We start from the raw sequence: 19,722 nt of genomic DNA, 5'->3' as shown, positions 1-19,722 counted from the left end.
ATTTCAGGACCGACAATGATAATTTATACAGATTTTTTGCTTTTTCACTGTGTACCACAACCGTATTTTTTCACTATTAGTTTTACGCAAAAGGAGTAAAAATTGTGAGTAATTTTAATAAATAATATCATCAATAAAAAAACTATAATAAAATGTCAGCAATTTATACTAAAAGTTACCCATTTGTAAACAACCTAAAAAAATTGACGTTAAAGATGTGAAATCAAACAGCTATCACAAAAGTAAGTATATTATTGGAAAGCCTATTAAATGCAGTAGTTTTTGCTAAAAAAAAAAAAACATTTTTCAAACAAACCAAATTTTAGAAAAACGACAACGAAGAAGATACCACTAATTTCGCACATTACCCAAATGTTACATTTAACTTCTGATAACACTCGGTATAAAAAAATCTCAAAAACTTAAATACACCCATCTTATAGCAAATTTAATTCTCTTTCAGATGGTATATCTAAATTTTATGTGGTGGTAAAAATAACGGAGATATTCTTGTTTATATGAAAAAAAAAACAAATAAATTTGATAAAATCAAAAATGTTAAATACCAGAAGAACTAACAACTTTTTGAAAAAAATTTATACGACTTTTTTGTTGCAAATGACTTGTTTAATCACCTCTTAAAGTTTGGCGATTTTTATAGTAGACACCTTGTATATAGGTCACTATAAAATCGTTTTTATGGTATTAATTGGACTTATAATCAAGAAGACGCTAAACAGGAATATTTTATTATCAATTGTCATTAAAAATAAACACTATTAACGTCAATTTTTACAAATCATTGAAATTTATTCATGGCTATTAGGATAAAAAAAACATAATAATTAAATATAATATAATATTACTTCTTATCGGTATTCTTACTCATCTCAAGCGACAAAGAGTAAAACTTAACACTGTGTCCTTGACCGTTCTTTCTAGACCCTCTATATCCTTCATAAAACCTTAATCAAATTTCATATCCCAAGGCGACATATCATATTCTAATTTCCCATTTTCTTGGCTTATTATACCCTCCTCAAAAATTTCAATTCCCAAGCGTCATTTCACATTTTTCTTTTGTCTCTCGCTATTTGCCCAGCCAGCTCGGGTCAAAACCGCATGTAAATGTCTCCGGGAATACGATTCATCCTGTTGGACTCCATTTGTCTACGTTTGGAATATAAATTTACCCTTTGGATTACGAGGATTTCGGAATTCACCTAGCGGTGCGGTAAAACTAGTTAGAACTTTTGAAAATGGAAGTCAGACAGTCTGACTGGCGGTGTTGTTTCATTTAGTTCATTATTAATTATAATAATCATTCTGATGATCAATTTTTGTATGGGCAGATCGACTAAGGAGGTTCTTAGCTAGAAGCAGCGTTTTTTTGCATATTAGTCGATCTAGTCTGATACCGGTTATCGCTGTAAGCTTCTAAAAAAATTGGAATTCAATGTTATGAAGGGACTTTACCTTGATTTAATAAATTATCAGTAAAAATAGACGAAACACGAAACTCTTAAATACGGCGTTTTAGGGTATGGTTTTTGGTCCGTAGTTATTCTATATATAAATGCTGTTTTTGACTTAAAGATAAATAGCATATTAAGGTACTTTGCAGATGATAAATTTTAAGTTACTAAATTTAAGTCGCGGGCTGAGACAAAAAATCTTGCAAAAGCAAAATTTCGCCAAATTGACGTAGTATTTTTATTTTATTGATCTAAATGTTAACAAAACTTATTTCATAACTTGTTATTGACTATACGAGAAATTTCTAATATTACCTTAACTATATTAGACCCTATAAATATAACATCTAGTAATTTATTGTAACGATAATAAAAAACAATATATATTAGTTTGTCAATGACACGTGTTTCGCCCACCAAGAGACATCATCTACTAAGAAAACTACAGCAACAAAACAAATCCAAAAAACACATGGCTCTAACATAATATATTTTTGCAACTAAATTTATTTTTTACAATTAAATCTTAGGGAAGACTTGAGCCAACAGACTACACAGAAGAAGCCTATATGATGTCCTTCTTAAATCTTATTTAGCATATGGTCTGTGTGGATGGAAGCAACTAAATGCCTACAATAAAAAAAATATATTATACAAAAATTCATTATAAAAGATATTTTAAACAAAAATATGAAGTATTTTACTGAGACTGAAAATATAATTTTCGAAAATCATAACATGCAATAAAGAACGATGCATCGAAGTTTATTATATTTATGTACTATACCGGGTGGTGCGTCGCCGAGCGAAATATAGGAAAACCCATGTAAATTTTAAGGGGGTTAATTTATTGGCTTTTATAGAAAAAATGTAAGATAACTTTTTGAAGAGACCAATCTGGAAAACTCGTGTGCGCAAAGTTTTAAAAAAATTAATAAACGAATCTTGAATTATTCACTTAAATGTAATTGCAAAGTTAGCAAATTTTCGGTTCAGGTAAAACCAAACGGGCACCAGTAAAATGAATATTGTCACTGACGTGAGGAAAAGTGTCAATAAATTCAGTGACAGTCGATATTTGAAAACAAGTATGAATTATTCAATCGACGAAAAAATAGCCATAATTAAGTGACATTATGCGGGAAACAGTTTTAGAGCAGTATCTGAAATGTTTTCAGTTTATTTCCCCACCAAGCCCATTCCGTCCATTTTAACTATTAAACGTATTGTCAATAAGTTCGAGTCCAAGGGTACCGTAATAAATAATTGTAAGCTTCAACTCAGGATATCGAAAATAGAGCCGAAGAAAGAGAGAACAGAGATCTTAATATTCTACTGAGTGTGGAGGAAAATAAGATGGTTAGTACGAGGGTTCTTGGGCAAGAGGTAAATAAACATCATACAACGGTATTGCGCACTTTAAAAAAACACAAATATTATTCGTATAAATTCGAAAAACCTCAAGAGCTGCAGGAAGGGGAGGAAGAGCGAAGAATGGCATTTTGTTTTGAAATGATGGAAAGAGCAAATAATGATAGGAATTTTTTAAGAAATATTTGTTTTACCGATGAATGTACATTTACCCTCAACAATGAACCAAATGTTCAGAATTGCCGGTATTGGAGCCAAAAAAATGAACATCGCTTTGTTTATACTCGGACACAATATCCCCAAAAAACAAATGTATTCGTGGGAATTATCGGACACCATATCATTGGACCCTTTTTTATGGACTATAACCTAACAGCTGAAACCTATTTGGACTTATTACAAAATCAAATTGGACCCGCCTTGGAAGAAGTTGTTCAGAAAGATCAAATGATCTGGTACCAAATGGATCGTTGCCCGGCCCATAATGCTCGTATGGTTAGAGAGTGCTTGGAAAATGCTTTTAACGGCAATATTATTGGTCCACGGTACCACCGGATACTTTGGTCAACCAGGTCACCCGATCTTTCACCGAATGACTTCTTTTTGTAGGGTCATTTAAAAAGTGTCATTTATAAAAGTGTAAAATTTGAGAATCTAAACCAGTTACAAAACGCTATTTCTTTAGAATGTAATAAAATTTCCCAATATCAACTTAGTAACGTTAGAAATGAATTTTATGATCGGTTAGGATATTGTTTAGCTGTTAATGGGGGGTTGTTTGACTAGGGTTGCCACGAGACGAGACAAAAGAAGCTTATGTCTCGTCGAGACAGGACCTTATCTCGTCTCGTCTCGTCTCGTTTTGTCTTGAAAAGTTCTGACACCTATGTAAAAGCCCAGGATAAAACTTAAACATGTAATAGACCCCAATAAACAATAAACATATTATAGGTAGTTAAGTATGAAAGTTAAAAAAAATCATATTCGATTTTTAAATTAATAAAATATTTATATGAGCACCCCATTAAAGTCATGTAAAACGCATTTTCCAACAATCTATAGTAAGCAATAATATAAAGCAGTCATAGTGTTTTTATAAAAGCGGCAATAGCGGAATATTGAAAATAATATTTTATATGCATTTAAGCTACAGTTGTCAACATACCTATTAACAGTAGAAAAATATCAATAAAATATTAGAAAGGTAAATTAATAAATAAATTATTAAATAATATTATTTTTAATAAATTTAATATTGATTTGTTATTCGTTGAGAAAAGTTATGTTATGGTTGTCACAGAACTAAGTATTAAAAAAAAAAAAAAAATTAGGAACAATATTTAATATTTGGTCATTATATGCAGCCATAAACATACTACCCTTAGATTTTCAAGTACTCATCAAGTATATTTTACCCAAAAAAGTTCTTTTTTATCGTTGCTCTTTTTTATGTTACACGCCATATTATTAGAAAAAAGCTGGCTTGGTTGTTACCAAATAACGGAATAGACTCAACGCAGAATCGGCTCGTTTATTGCTGTGCTTAAATTCATGGTACATTTGTACATTAAAAGATAAACTAAATATTGACTACTGAAACTTAGCTTTTTATTGGGTATTTATTTATGCCTTTTGGTATTTATTAGCAATTTCATCTAAACATTTTACGTACATAGATAAATTTCAACTAAATGTCTATTCTAATTAAGTTTATACTTATATCTTACTTGTCATGTTATATTGTTTTTTAAATGTATTTATTTGTTGTTGCTGTTTATAAAATACATTTATTTAATGTAAACTTAATTTGTTCTCGTATTTTTAATATTTAAGTTTCAGAATTTATATTATTTCTTTATAAAGAGTGCAATGTAATAACTATAATGTACCTATTAAAATATTAAACATAAATTTGTGTATTTGTTTGGCTCTATATTTTTTTATTCAAAAATTTATAATTTATTATATTGACTTTATTCCATAATTAAGTAAGTAATTTATTATAAAGGGTATACACAGCCTTTGAAGCATGGCTTAGAAGGTTATATAGGAATACTTATTTTAAGACAAAAATTCCAATAATCATATCGAACATATTACCTGTAGACGTCGACATTTTTCATAGACTTTTTTAACAGATGACAAAGTATCATTCGATTTTGTTTGTTCGAGACGAAAGATAAGTATTAAAAAACATAATATGTATGTGAATATATTATTAAATAGGAGCCTCTTTAAATAATAATTATAAAGCAAATTGCAAAATGTTGCAAAACCAAAACTCTAGGGACAAATCGACACGTTATGAATGCAGTTAAAGTCCAGTGCAACGATATATTAGAATGGTCACCCGTCAAAACACCAGCATTTTACTTCTCAGACAATGTAAATAGAAGGTGGATGACATTGTTTGGCAGGTGGAATGCTGGTGTTTTGACGGGTGACCATTCTAATATATCGTTGCACTGGACTTCGGAGGAACCATTTTTCGGAGGGTTTCGATAGAGTTTTGTAACAGTGACGCAACTGTTCCGTCCAGTGAATGCAGGTAATATTCTAAAATTTTTGGTAAATTTAAAATATAATAATATTTGGTGTTTGTTTAAAATAAGAAAGCCCTCCGTTTTATGACACACCTTGTATAAAAACGTTAAGTTGAAAAAAAAATGCGCAGCTAAAATAAAAACAGACATGACTTGTCCAAGAGATTTAAATAAACATACCCCTAAATTCTAAGGATATTTTTTCCAATCTACACACCACCTGTTACACAAATCGTAAGCCTATTAGTATAATAATGGGGAAATAAAAAAATAATCAAAACCTATTCCGTGATTTTAATGACAATTTGCTGTAAACATTTTACATATATCGAGACGTCTCGTCTCGTCTCGCCTTGTCTCGAACATTTTTTATCTCGTCTCGTCTCGTCTCGAAATTCGAGACAAAATACTTTCGAGACGAGATAAAATGGCTTCGAGACGAGACGTCAACAACAAACACAAAACAAAAAAAAACCTGAATTTTAAATATGTTTTATTTTTCGGACACGTGGATTAGCATTATCACTTGCGTGTTTTTTGCAATATAAATTTTCTATACAGGGTACCTCAAATAAAAATTATGGCGTCAACATTATCTTTTTTTAAATAAAACGCTCTGTATATCATGACATTCTACAATAATTCTACGATATATTCTGAATAATTTGTGTATAGCAAACCATATACCTAAAGTCAGCGGTTTATCAAATTTGACGTAATAAAACTGATGTTCAATTTGTCTTCCATTTACTTTAATGCAACAGGGATTCGATTTTTCACAGTGCCTGCCCACACATTAATTTTTTGAGGATGCTGTGTGTGGTATTCTTGAGTCCAATGAGGATTTTTGGTTGCTCAGTATCTGCAATTTTGCCTGTTAACGTGTCCATTTAACTTAAAGGTGTCCTCATCAGAAAAAAATATATTTCGAATGAAATTTGCATTGTCAGTGTGATGGTCAAAATCGTCTTATAACAATTTATGTATCAGTTGTACTTTATAAAGATGATATTTATTTATCCAAAGTATTTTTGCCAGTGAATGTATTTTGCCATGGGGATTATTCTCCGTTTCTAATAGAACATTCAGCGTAGCATCTTCAGATACTTAAATATCGTACATCACCGTGTTCTAGTAATTCCAGGACGATCAGCATAACTTGCAATAAATAGATTACAGTATTACAGACTTCAATCATCATGAGTATTTCAATTCGTTCTTTCTGAGATAAATTCATTTTATTAAAAAATGATGCGTGAATTATAAACTAATGACTCACAAACATATGACAAAACGTTATCAAGTAGGTTCTAAATGGATTGGAAACTATTAGAAATAGTAAGGTCCATAAGGTCCTTATTTTATAACAAATTACATAAAAAATTAATGTTGGCGTCATAGTTTTTACTTGAGACACCTGTAACCAAAAATTCTCATTGCAAAGCTTCTATAAATCTAGAGTAAATTTTTATGTTCTAATTTCATATTTTTCGTTATTCTGTTACGTTATATTTGACAAACCATTGACTTTAGGCATTTGGTTTGCTATACAAAATATATATAGAATATATCATAGAATTGTAAAACGTCATAATATACAGAGTGTTCTATTAAAAAAAAAAAATGTTGATATAGTTTCTACTTGCGGTACCCTATATAGAAATTGTTTATTTCAGAAAACGCGCAAGTGACAATACTAATCGTGTCCAAAAAAGAAATACGAAAGAAAAAAGAAATACCACAATTTTAAATAAATTTATTCCTTTCATGTCCGTGTTGTAAGCATTAGTCGATTAATTAATGGAGCTAAACGAAGCTAACTCTTCACAATGACTTAAAAATTCTTTTATATTTTACCTTGTTCTTTAGATTAACCAACACTGTTACTTATGCATATGAATTATTTTTAAATTTCTCAACAGTAAGGATCTCCTGATGTTGAAAAAAAATTAACACTTTTAATTAACGCTTCTGTCCTATGTATGTTGTGGCCATTGAACCAATCACGTTATGCTATTCCTGATTTGGAAACCTCGCCTGTTTAGGTTCACTGTCGATTTTCTTTTGACATGACTTTCAGTGGTCGCTTTGTCTTGCCTATGTATGAGTCTCCACATTTACAGAAAATTTGCTATAATTTGGTAATTCTGTAATTTGGTTTTCGATACTAAATCTCGTATGGTTATTTTCGAAGTGAAGATAATTGATGTTAAATTTCCTGACCTTCTCTGAAGTTTCCTTGATGTACGGAATCGTTAAAAATCCTGTAGGATCCTTCAGTTGCTGGGGCTATTTTTTTATTTCTGTTGTTTTCCTAATAGTTCTTTTTATTAGTTTTTCCTGGATACCCGTTCTGCTGTAAGTCTTTTTTAATTATAGCCACCTTTGTTGAATCAGGATAATTGGAGTTTCAGTGTAGGTATCATCCTGTTTATGTTGGTTTGGGTATATATGGTTTGCATATACTGATGTCTTTAGGCATCCATTGTTGTTCTTTACAAGACCATATAAGAACGGCAGTGCTGACTCAGTTTGCTAAGTCTGTATCGACATATCGCAGCCACACCTTGGGTTTGGATCGAGCTATAAGTATAGCGTGCTCTTCGAACCACTTTATGTATGTATTCCTATATCCCAACCGAAACGTCTTGTTAAATTTAAAAATAAAGATAATGGAAATCTGAAAATTATGTTTTTACTATGTTTTTTTTTATTTATTTAATCTAAACTCAGTAGAGTTGAAATATAAAAAGAGATTTTAATTTTTTTCTTCCATTTTTAGATGATCCAAAATCAGCCCGAAGACGTCGCCGCTTCTTTCCACCAGAAGTGCTGCAAACGTCCCCGAGCAGACCTGCTTCGACCAACGACCGTACTGCCCCTTCATCCGACTTGCCTTCCCTTCAACTGCCAACTAGTACCTCCGAATCGCCAACTGTAGCTGTATCTTCTTACTCATCTTATATTCCTTATACTTCGTCTTTGAAACTTAGTACACCATCAAGGTAAGACGTGGGATTCACTTGGGTGGAATTAGTAACTCTTTAATTCTATTGAATCAACTGAAAGATTTGAGCCTATCTTGAAAATTAAAACAATCAAATGATAAAGAAAAAAACTTGTGACGCTAAATATGCAATTAACTAAAAACTGGTTATTATACAATTTTGTTAGCCAAACATATGTTATACAAGATGGGGCAAAGTAATCACCCGATGTTCTTTTGCTGTATTTTTTTTTAATGAAAAAGTTTCGTTTTGCTTTTGAAATTTGTACATTTGATCCATTAAAATTTATTTCAAGGAGTTGAGAAAAAGATGTCGGACAGACTTGTCGGTTCCATTTGTATTTTGTAACCCAGTTGCATTTTCCATCGCTCTTACTAAAACTTCGGGCAACAGGTTCTCGCATTTTCGGCGAATATTCTTCTTAAGGGTTTAAAGACTCTAAGGCTTATTGACGTAAACCAGGGATTTTACAAAACCCCATAAAAAGAAATCTGGAGCGGCTATATCGAGTGATCTGGCCGGTTGGTGGTTGACGACCAGGAAATCTGCGACGAAGATTACACTGCGGCAACACAAGCGAGGAATTGTTGCGCAAAAAGGGAAACAATTTTTTCCGCGGTCTTAAGAAGTAATCGTATTCATGGCTTATTGATTTGCATTCTGCGTTTGCTTACTTCACAAATGTCAGGTGCTAATTAACATTTGGCGCCATTTCCAAAAGTTATAACGTTTTCCAAAAGGTTCATTACTTTTGCCCTGCATGTTACTGTAAATCTACCATTTTTTCTTATAAAAGGAGACTAAGCTACATTTGGCATATACTGTTTAACACCTATGTAAAACCAAATATTACCCTTTTCTCTCCAAGTTAAATCTTTTGAATAGCTTTCTGATAAAAAATTTTCTGCAGTTGAGTTTTTTGCGAAAACGGGCTAACGTAATTGAGAAAACCTTTCACGACTTAAAATCAAAATTTCAAATTTCAAATTTATTCAATCAAATAACATTTAACAATTTAGGCTACTTAAATAAGTTATTGCACCTAGATTACGAACAATCTGTATGTGCAAAAGTCAAAGAAGGTTAAATTAGTTTCTTATGATACAATAGAGTGAAATCATTAATTTAGGCTACAAACTGCATATATCTATACTAAAAATAAACAGATATGGCGTATTATGAGAAATTATTCAAAAGCATATAGACTGAGAATTACATTAGTTCAAGGTATGTTTTATAGTTGCTGTAGATGAGAGGCTTACATTTTTTTGGCAAATGCATCATATTCAGTGATATTTTTCATGTCAAGTGGCAAGGAATTGTATATTTTAGGAGCTAAGCTTGTAAGAGAAGGAACAATCAAATTCTGGTTGGATATATAGCGGTTTAAATCAAGACGCGAAAATTTAGATGTTCAAAAAAAAACGTCCTGAATGGCTAGCTTTTTAATTTTTGGCTTAAAAATTAGATTTTTTAGTTGTGTTATACATAAACAGTTTTTCTAATTATTTAGAGAACAAATTCTGTACAACATTAATTCATTTTTTAATAAATTTTTTTTCCGTTTTCTGTTTTCCTATTATGGTAATATTTTAATGTGTTACGATGAGAGAAAAGAACTAAAGACGACAAAGCATTTCATAGAGTTTTTTTCATCGAGAAATAGTAATAAATTTTTTTAAACACAATCCTATAAAGACTTTTAGCATAACAAGACTGGACAATTATAACAGACATAGATGACCCTCACAAAGCAATAAACATTGAACATTTTTCTTGAAGTCTGCACTAAGGTTCAGAAAGCACCTCTTTATATTGCAAAAAATGTTCAAATGCTGAGATGACTTGATTCAAAATGCTAAATTAATAATAACATAATTTGTACTGGAACCAATCAGCCGTAGTTAGATTTGACAACGAAGTTACAAAGGCAAACCAAATCCTTCGAGGTATAAGACAGGGATGTGACCTCTCTCCATTTAATCTGAGAACATTTTCCAAGAAGCTCTCGAAGGACAACAATTAGGCATCAAAGTAAATGGCACATGGATCGACAATATACGATATAAAGATGACACAGTCCTGATAAAAGATAATCTGAATGAGTTTGATTGCACGGCCTACTTAATGGGAATTAATATCAACATAAAAAAGATAAAGTTCCTAGTAATCACCTGCAAATTAGATGAGTTCCAGAATGTGAAACTCTATATGATGGTGAAGGGATAAAATTCTTTAAGTTTTCAGACGTAGAAATCAAATTCTGGATAGAAAAAGGGAGGATCTCTTTCAATATTCAAAAATGTCATTACGAACTCTGACTCTCGCCTTAATCTCAGAATAGAATTCACAAAATGTTACGTATGATCCGTATTGTTGTATGGCATTGAATATGGATATTGAAGATTAGCAGAATGAATAGAAAGCATTTGAAATGTGGATCTGTTGGACCCAAAGAATAACAACAAGATTGTTATTTCTTTAATTTTCATATAATTTTTGAAATTTTTAACACAAGCTTAACAGATTATTCACAGAACTTCGGAGGGTTGGGTAGAGTATGAAAAATTCCATCCATAAACCTAGACTTTATCGTAGTTTTGGGAAATTATTTTTAACACAAAGGAGTTTACCTTATTACCCATTTTCATTAGAAGTTTTAAGTTATATTAAACTAATTTCATCTTATTACCCAACCTATTACATCAAAATTTAAAAAAAAAACATTTCTTTTTAAATTAACTTTACTAATAACTTTATAAAATTGTTTAGAGAATAATACACCGTTTACAAACTAAAGCCAACTGCAGAGGTATTCGTTACATTAAAATCAAGCTCCTCCAAGAAACATCATTTAATTTCTAATTTGAAGATTCAAGTTATTCAAAGAAACCGTCTCATTTTAAGTAAATGTAGGGCAAGTGCACTTAGAAAATCAAAATTAAAAAGGCAGCAAAATAGACATAAAACAACATAGTGAAATAAAGAGGAGCATTTTGCCAAAGTGCCGTGTTCGTTTTAAAATAAAGCTCCATTTCGCTCGCTAACAAATTAATCGCGTCAGGAATGAAAAGCTGACTTTAATAAAATTAAGAAGAATCCGCCCTGTAGTGCACACCCCCGCATACACTAAAATCGATACTGTATGTAATATGTATATATATCTTAAAATGCAGAAAATGTAGGTCTTTCAAAAGTAACGGAGTTTGAATAGGACTTATGTAAAGCATTTTGTTAAAAAAGCGGTTTAAAATTTAAGGGATACTTGTTATGCAAAATCCACATTTAGAATATTATTGCTAATTTAAGAAAATTATAAATTTTATCACAATTAAATTGGTGACTTTATTAATATTAAACTAAGCGGTACTCCGCACGTATATAGGCTGTTTTTTTTTTTACCTGCTTATTGCAAAATAAAGGGTGTTTCAATAAAAGCGCAAGATTTCAGTATTCATGGGTTTCAGTAGCAAAGTATTGAAATATTTATTGATTTAGAAAATATATATTTCAGAATTATGCACGAATCAAAATATTTTCTAAAGGGCCGCCACGACTTTGCTGGCATGCTGAAACCACATCTCGCCAAGATCAATAGCTTCCAAATGAGGCATAAGAAACTGTGTTAGCATAGCACGATAATGTTCGCTATTCACCGTTACAGCATTAACTTTTTCGGTTTCGAAGAAAAGTGTTCCAAGCATTCCTCCAGGCCATCATGCACTTCATATAGTGACACGTTGTGAATACATTACTTTCTGATGAATCATTCGTGGATTTTCTAAGCTCCAGATGCGACAGTTTTGATCATTAATGAAGCCATCAAAGTGAAAATGAGCCTATCACTGAAAATGATTTGATTTGGAAAATCAGCAGGTTGCTCAAGGAACCAATTAGCGAATTCTCTTCGCTGTTCATGGTCTGCTGGCAAAAATTTTTGAGTCAGTTGGCATGGTAGGGATGTAGCCGTAAATCATTACTCACATACCTGTTAAAATGTCCAATTCTTATGCCCGATGATGAATTGACGTGTCTGACCTTTCTGTCACACTTTCGAGAACTCGCGTTATGTTTTATACTGAACGACCCCTACGAGCTCATATTCTGTGTTTCACATCACTATTCGAACCAGTACTTTTGAATTATTTGATTATTCTTTTCTTAGTAGTTGAATTAGAAACATTTTTTCGACCGAACATTCGACGCAATTTACGAATAGTGGCAATCAAACTTTCACCATTTTTAAAATAATAATTTTTGGACAATCAGGACGCGTTGTTCTATGTTCTACTGTCTAATGCTCCATGTTTCTCCAGTAAACAAATGGGTCGTATTCGTATGATTCGTACCAATGATACGAATCACGTTATACTGATGGCATTGTCATCGTATTGTATAAATACGTTAATACAAAACTCCGTGACATACGGCATATTATACATTTATACAATAGTATTGTGTAATATCTATGATTTAATTTAAGTACGAATAATACGAATTACTAAATAAGTACTGTAATGTTTACTAACCCCCATCTGTTAACTTTCGTTGTGTCATATCATAATCAATGTGACATGGCGCGCAATTCAAATCTTGCGTTATTATTGCTCTATCCTTTATAGTTTATTCCAAGGTGATTTATTTCATAATTTTTGCATTCAGAATCCAGGGAGTTGAACTCATTTCTGGGTTCCTTACTTGTTTCTTCCAAGGTATTTAAGTACGTTGATCCCCTTCCTGATTTTTTCAAAACGTTTATTCATTTTACGTATTTTACCTGTTTGTAATTGTCTTTCAATCGATGAAGGAAATATATTATTATATTTCATTCATCTAGTTACAGTCTTTTTTGTGCTCTCAATCCTTTCAAATCAAGTATTTGTAGTATCAACTAAACTCTTTTTTGCGGTTTTCTAAACTTATTTTTTGTCGTTTTTTTTGTTTTACCTGGATAGTTGAAGCATTTTAATAGCTTGTTCAGAATCTTAGGGAATGAATCAGAAAGAAGTCAATTTTGAAAAAAATATCAATATTTTGAATGTATAATCAATTTATTTCTTCCAAGCAGTTGAAAAGATGATTTAATAAAACTATTCAAGAATGACTCTTGGAATCTCAAGAAAACTTGAAGATGTTAAGAAAATTTAGAATAATTTAGCATTTAGCATTTATAATAATTAAAGGCAAAATGTGGCCTCAAGTGCCTGGAAGAATTAAGAAATTACACTATTTGTTTAATCAATAAATAATCAATATTCATCGAATTATTTATTAAGAATCGATTTATTCCTTCCAGGCAGTTGAAGAGATGATTTAAACAAAAATATTTAAGAATGACTCGTGGAGTCAGAAAAATTGATGATTATTCATGAGCAATCAGAATAATCAATAAAAGGTTAAAATGTGGTCCCACCTGCTTGGAAGAATCAAGAAATTACTATTTTCTTAAAAAAATTATCAATAGTTTGAATGTATAATCAATTTATTCCTTTCAAATAGTTTAAGGGAGGATTGAGAAAAAAAATTTAATAATCACTCTTAGGGTCAGAAAAACGACGATTTTGAAAATATTTATTTTAAGTTATATTCAAAACATTTCCCCGTTCTTCAATATTTCTCACGACTATTTAATTTTTATAACCAATTGAAGCTATTTTTATATTACTTATTATAATTTCTTCAAGGAAATTGAATTAAGTTTATATTTTTTTTGATTATCTCTGTTTTTTTCACTTAATTGACTTAGTGTTATTATTAATATAATGGATGGACATATATAATAATAGATATTAATATGTGTAAATACATTCTTTTTTTATACAGCTACAGGTTTTATTTAAAACTATTGAGAATCAATTTCCCATATAAAATATACCATTGAACATCTTAAAGGAATTGGGGGCAGTGAGATATTTTTTAAAAACGATAATATTAACAATGTTTTGTAATATCATCTATATTGTATCTAAACATTCTATGTTCATTCGTAGACGTTCGGAACTCTCCATTCATATGGAAAATGCCAGAAGAAGCGTAGTATCGCCATCCACCCCTGACCCGCACAAATATAAACCATTTCAGACGGCAAAAAGGACCCAAACCTCTAGTCCAAAGGATAAGACATCACCCAGCTTAATGAGTCTGCGAAGTTTGAATAAAAATAGCATGCCTAGCCACAGTCAATCAGATAGAGAGGTAAGAATAGTTTTTTGATTTTCTTGCTAGCATAAACGTTTATTTTGGAATTAGAAGATAAGAAGATGCGCAAAGTATTACCTCTCTTAACAAAAACTCAGTTATATTTGGAGTATTTTATCTCTACACCATCTACGGTTTTCAAAACAGTATTCGTTTCATTTTAGCTATATTATACGATTCATTCAGGCAATGTATCCCTATACGAGTACACATATAATTTTTTGATCATAAACGTTAATAATACTAATGAATCTTAGTACATATATATTTCAAGTAAGTAAATAATGAGTTGTTTAAAATACAATAACAGCACATAAAATAATGAAGAAGTAAATTTACGAATAATAGATTCTTTATAACGTAACCAAGGATGTGAACGCACGAATAAAATACATATTTATTATGTCTATAATTTCATATCGGGGCTTTGATTTTAACCATATTGGAACCAGTTAAATTAATGCAGGGGTAATAATTATATGTTTGAATAAGAGATTTACTTGCTCTGGTTACTATGTCTAACAATACACTGCTTGTAGTCTGTCTTACGTAACTCACATTTATTAGTATTGTTTACATAGTCGTTTAATGTCCAGCAAATGTGTTTTATGAAAAAGGCCAAAGAACAAACTATATTATTATCACCCATTCACGTACTTAAAAAGTTAGATATTGTAGCAATTTTTCCCGTTTGTAAGGTGTTATTTGAAACAATTGGAAATAGTGAATTAATTTAATTACACACTTCACTACGAAACCACGATCATTCACGACTACTGGACATATTTATTTTTACCGTATTTATTTACAACTATTTAAATCTCGCGCCAATATTTCGACCTTTACTTCACTGAACTGACTACTCTTGGCGATGCAGCGCCTTATATACTCGGCTGATCAATATTCCGGACGATTCTCGTCAACTTTCTAGACCTCGTGCGGTGTGCCACTTGTCATTTCGGAATGACGAAGAATCAGCTGGTTTCTCGGTATTTACAATATACAATATACAAATCCCCCTAGTGTTTTCTTCACTTATACACTTTTGATTTTAAACAAATCTAGAGAAAAACTACATCAGTGTTGCAGATACAAAGATCTTGCTAGCCTTTCTATTATGAGTTCCTTGCTACCAATCAGTAAAATGTGAGAAAACAATTTTCGTCTGCTCAGATCAAATAGTTCTGCTAATGTGGGAATTAATTCTTGAATGAATTACAATTGTAGGATATATTAAGATTTCTCTAAAATTTTCATCGAGCCAAGCATTTTTTAATTTAAAATTCCTACCCAAACGATTACTTTTTGTGATTATTTGTGCTCCAATACCTAAATTATGGCTTCATCATAAAAAGGAAATGATATTTGATTTTCTTCATAATTTGTCCAAACTATGGCCTTTGATAGTAATTAATAAATAAATGATAATTTTATTTTACCTCAGCGTAACTGTACACAGTCGATGTAGAAAAAAAAACTAAACAATTTTAAATCATAACGTTTCATAAACATGTTTCAATACAAAAAATTATATAGTTTCTTAAATATTAGATTGGCTTGTTTAATATAATGCAAACTTTTTCAACATCCCAAATAAATATACATGTATGTATTTAGTTAAGCTCTACTAAGCTAAAATTCAACCTTTATTGGAAAGATGTTTTTTAAATAATCTTTTAAAACTGCACGTTTCAAACTTCCAGAATATACAATTTATGAGGTTTGGAGCTTGGTATGAGAATGATCTTTAAAACAGGACACTACGATGTCTTGAAATAGCAAAAGTACTTCTTCTATTTTGTCTTCAAAACGTTATGACACGTTTTTCCTTGAGATTTTCTGGCTTACTACTTTCAAGTAACTTTTGCAGACAACAAACAAAACGCATTACTTACCTGGATTTAACTGAGGCTACTTTCAAACAGAATACTTTGAACTAACCTGATCGGATTATTTTAAGTCAAAAATGAACATTTTTTAAGAATTTTGCATCTTGTATTTGATTGGTACATCGAGATATGGATCATATCAAAACTTTGACAGCTATAGTGAGACAATACTAAACTCTCTCATAACTGTTTTCTTAATTCATGGTTTAAAATAGTGCTTGTTCTTGTATAGATTTCTAAGAGAATGGTATACAGCGTTTACTACGACTTGACCTCTAAATCTCAGTTTTGAATGGTTGTTCCATTTTCGAAATTTTTCACAGATCGACTCGATTTTGTCATAATTCAATAATAAATTAAAGTTACTCTTTAGCTCAATCACCCTGTGGGCCAAAATACATTATCGAGGAAGTACCTATAGATCAAATCCAAACTTCTATTCATCAGTTCAAGCACCCTGGATCCACTTTCTTTAGAGAAACTGGTATAAAGCTGCGTATTGATAAATTTTAAAATTTTCTACACAATTTGTCCAGAGTAAATTAAACAATAAAATAAAAAATAAAATTAAACTATATTTGAAATACTTTACGAACTGACTCCACAAAAAAAGTTTGGGAATCATCTTCGTTCGAGTTGTGTACTAATGAATCGCCTATGTTATGGCATTATTCAAATATATTTCAAAGGATGCACGATGAAGGTTATCTTCAAACACACATTTTTCGACTTGCCCTATATCTCTAAATTTCTTCTTAATTTTACTGATTATAGATCTTGTTCTGAGAACTTCTGGGAATCTGAGTTTTTTTCCATATCCAATAAAAATGCTTATACTTTGACTTTCATTTCAGACACCACTACTTGAAATACCACGATGACAGTTATAGCGACTGCTGAATTAACTTGTCCTTTACGAATACCTGCAATGTTTTACGAATATGGCTTAATACTATTTCGGAATATTAGTAAAACTTGCGTGCTATACAAAAAAATGGTCTTGATATATGATTAAGACTTATATTATTGCTAATGTTTTAGAGGAATGTCCGGGGCGTACCAAGAAGATCCAGTGCCTCAGTATCAGATAATGAAATTAGAAATACGGCAAAGCGAATGCAAGAGTTGACGGCATTTACGAGAGAAACGCTGGCTCGCGTCGAATCGCTGGCCAGTAGAAATCGAGAGTTCATGAAAAAGCAAAGTTCGACCAAATCGGTAATTGTATTGATATTTTAATGGAAAAGTATACTTTACATTTTTATTTAATTTTTTTTGTAGTTGGTGCCTAAACCGTCTAGTAGCTCCGAAAAATCTTCGTCGCAAGGGCCGTCATCGATATTAAAAAGGAAGCCGATGAGAGAGGAAAAAGAGACTGTCGTAGTTAATGATCCACCACCGGCGATAACGTTACAGCATGGACCTGTGTCTATTTTAAAAAGAAAGATTGGCCAAGGTTAGTTTAGTAGGTTAAATATGTTTCAGTAGTTCAGAGAAAAAATTTTAAATACACGTCACTTTCGGTTTAACTGGAAGAGATACTTCGTATATAACTCCAATAAAAATCCATCGGTACAATCAGAATTTCGCTAGTTATTGCGCTTTTAAAATACAATAAGCTTTGATCTTTATGGAAAACCTGGTGGTAAACTTTAAACTTTATAATTATGACCAAATTATCACAATTTTCTCTGATACTAATACTATGCATTAATTAGTATATATTTCAGTATAAAATTTACTAAATACGTAGACACTACTTCCTCTTTCCAACCCTAGCTAAAATGGATTTTTTAAGAATCCGGTAAAAATGAGATTTTTTCACCATTTATACTCTTTAACTTAAAATTATTATATATTTTAGGTTTTAAACTTTCAAATAAAAAGTTTTCAACTTATAAAGCTTTAAAGCGGCAATTCAACTCTATAAGTTTTCTCTTTCAACTAACTTTTGTCACTTAATGTCGGTTTCTTAAAAACTACTTAAAATCTCTAAATAGGATAAAGTGGTTTGGATTCAGAATTCAATATTTTTTGTAATGAATAATTCTTGATATAAATGATTAAGTTCTATTCTTACCTCCTTACCTAAGAATGGTAGAATTTGCCATTTGATTTAAATTCAAGAAATTTAAGATAACCAATCGAAGTATTTTAGCTTGGAGAAATTGAAAATCGTAATAAAAAAATAATTGAACGAAATACAAAAGACTTGCGCTATAAATGTTTTTCCATCTCTTGTAATATATGAAGCAGAACTACACGTACAATTGTCGAAGCAATACTGAGCAACTAGTGGGCGACTATAGCGACTAACTCTCGTACCTAATATGTGCCTAAACCTAAATTTTGAGTCGCTCATATGTCTTTCGCGTTTTTTTTATATTCTTTGGTCTATTATCTTAAGGAACCTGTTTCCTTAGGCATGGCGATAAGAGAGTGATAAACTGACCAGTATCATATTTAATATTGAATACTTTATGTAGTGCTGTGATGCCTCTTTCGTTGAAAAGTTAGCCAAATAGGCCAATCGCTATTGTTCTTGTGAATCACTTTTTCTATCTCATTCATAGTGATCGATAGTCCAGTTAGATTTTTATAGCAGCTATCAATAATAAATGGTCAGAAGGTACATCTGTTTCAAAATATGTGCTAGCTCTTTTGACGATCAAACTAGATCTTTGGTTAATAAGGATGAAGTCTATTTGATTTCCAAGTTTAAAGGCGGTGAGGATAAAGTTAAAGGTGATTTTTATGTTCTCTCCTTGGCACAACTGTAGGTATCAGTCTATCATCTCTATAGGTCCATAAGGTCCAACTATCTCCTCAAGTTTTCCCCCAAGTCTAAGTCTTACAATACTAAGAATTAATCTATTCGAAGAGACTAAATCAATACATGGCCAAAAAAAAAATCTAGGACGAAATCTATGTCGAAGCAGAACTATTTTAAATTATTATTAAAAAAATCAGAATAAAGAGTAATAAAGTAACAAAATAATATAATTACTTAATACAAATGCTGCATTCGTCCTCCATGTTTCTTAAAGTAATATTGGAATCCCGATGGAAAGGCTACAAATTTGGTTTTTGATTTATTAATTGTCTATTTAATTCCTTAACAATTTTTTCTATAATTTTATTAATATTTTCATTTCTGATTTGGTATGCCACGTTCTTACGATGGCCTTAAGGAATATTTTTTTTATTAAGAGGTTCATTTTAAAATGACACCAAAATT

General features: G+C 31.1%; 1 protein-coding gene across 6 annotated transcripts in view; it reads left to right on the top strand.

The window, feature by feature from the left end:
- The window catches only part of LOC126739900 (supervillin-like), a 292,907-nt gene that overhangs the window by 178,174 nt on the left and 95,011 nt on the right, over positions 1–19,722 (top strand). For all 6 annotated transcript variants that reach the window (XM_050445725.1, XM_050445723.1, XM_050445721.1 and 3 more), the window contains 4 exons: positions 8,172–8,394; positions 14,388–14,592; positions 17,526–17,702; positions 17,766–17,940. In XM_050445725.1, coding sequence (XP_050301682.1) covers positions 8,172–8,394; positions 14,388–14,592; positions 17,526–17,702; positions 17,766–17,940 — 780 coding nt within the window. The remainder of the gene's footprint in view (positions 1–8,171; positions 8,395–14,387; positions 14,593–17,525; positions 17,703–17,765; positions 17,941–19,722) is intronic.

The sequence above is a fragment of the Anthonomus grandis genome, chromosome 8, assembly GCF_022605725.1.
Source record: "Anthonomus grandis grandis chromosome 8, icAntGran1.3, whole genome shotgun sequence".
Classification (NCBI taxonomy): Eukaryota; Metazoa; Arthropoda; class Insecta; order Coleoptera; family Curculionidae; genus Anthonomus; species Anthonomus grandis.
The sequence above is the reverse complement of the archived record's forward strand: the minus strand, read 5'-3'. Positions and strand labels throughout refer to the sequence as shown.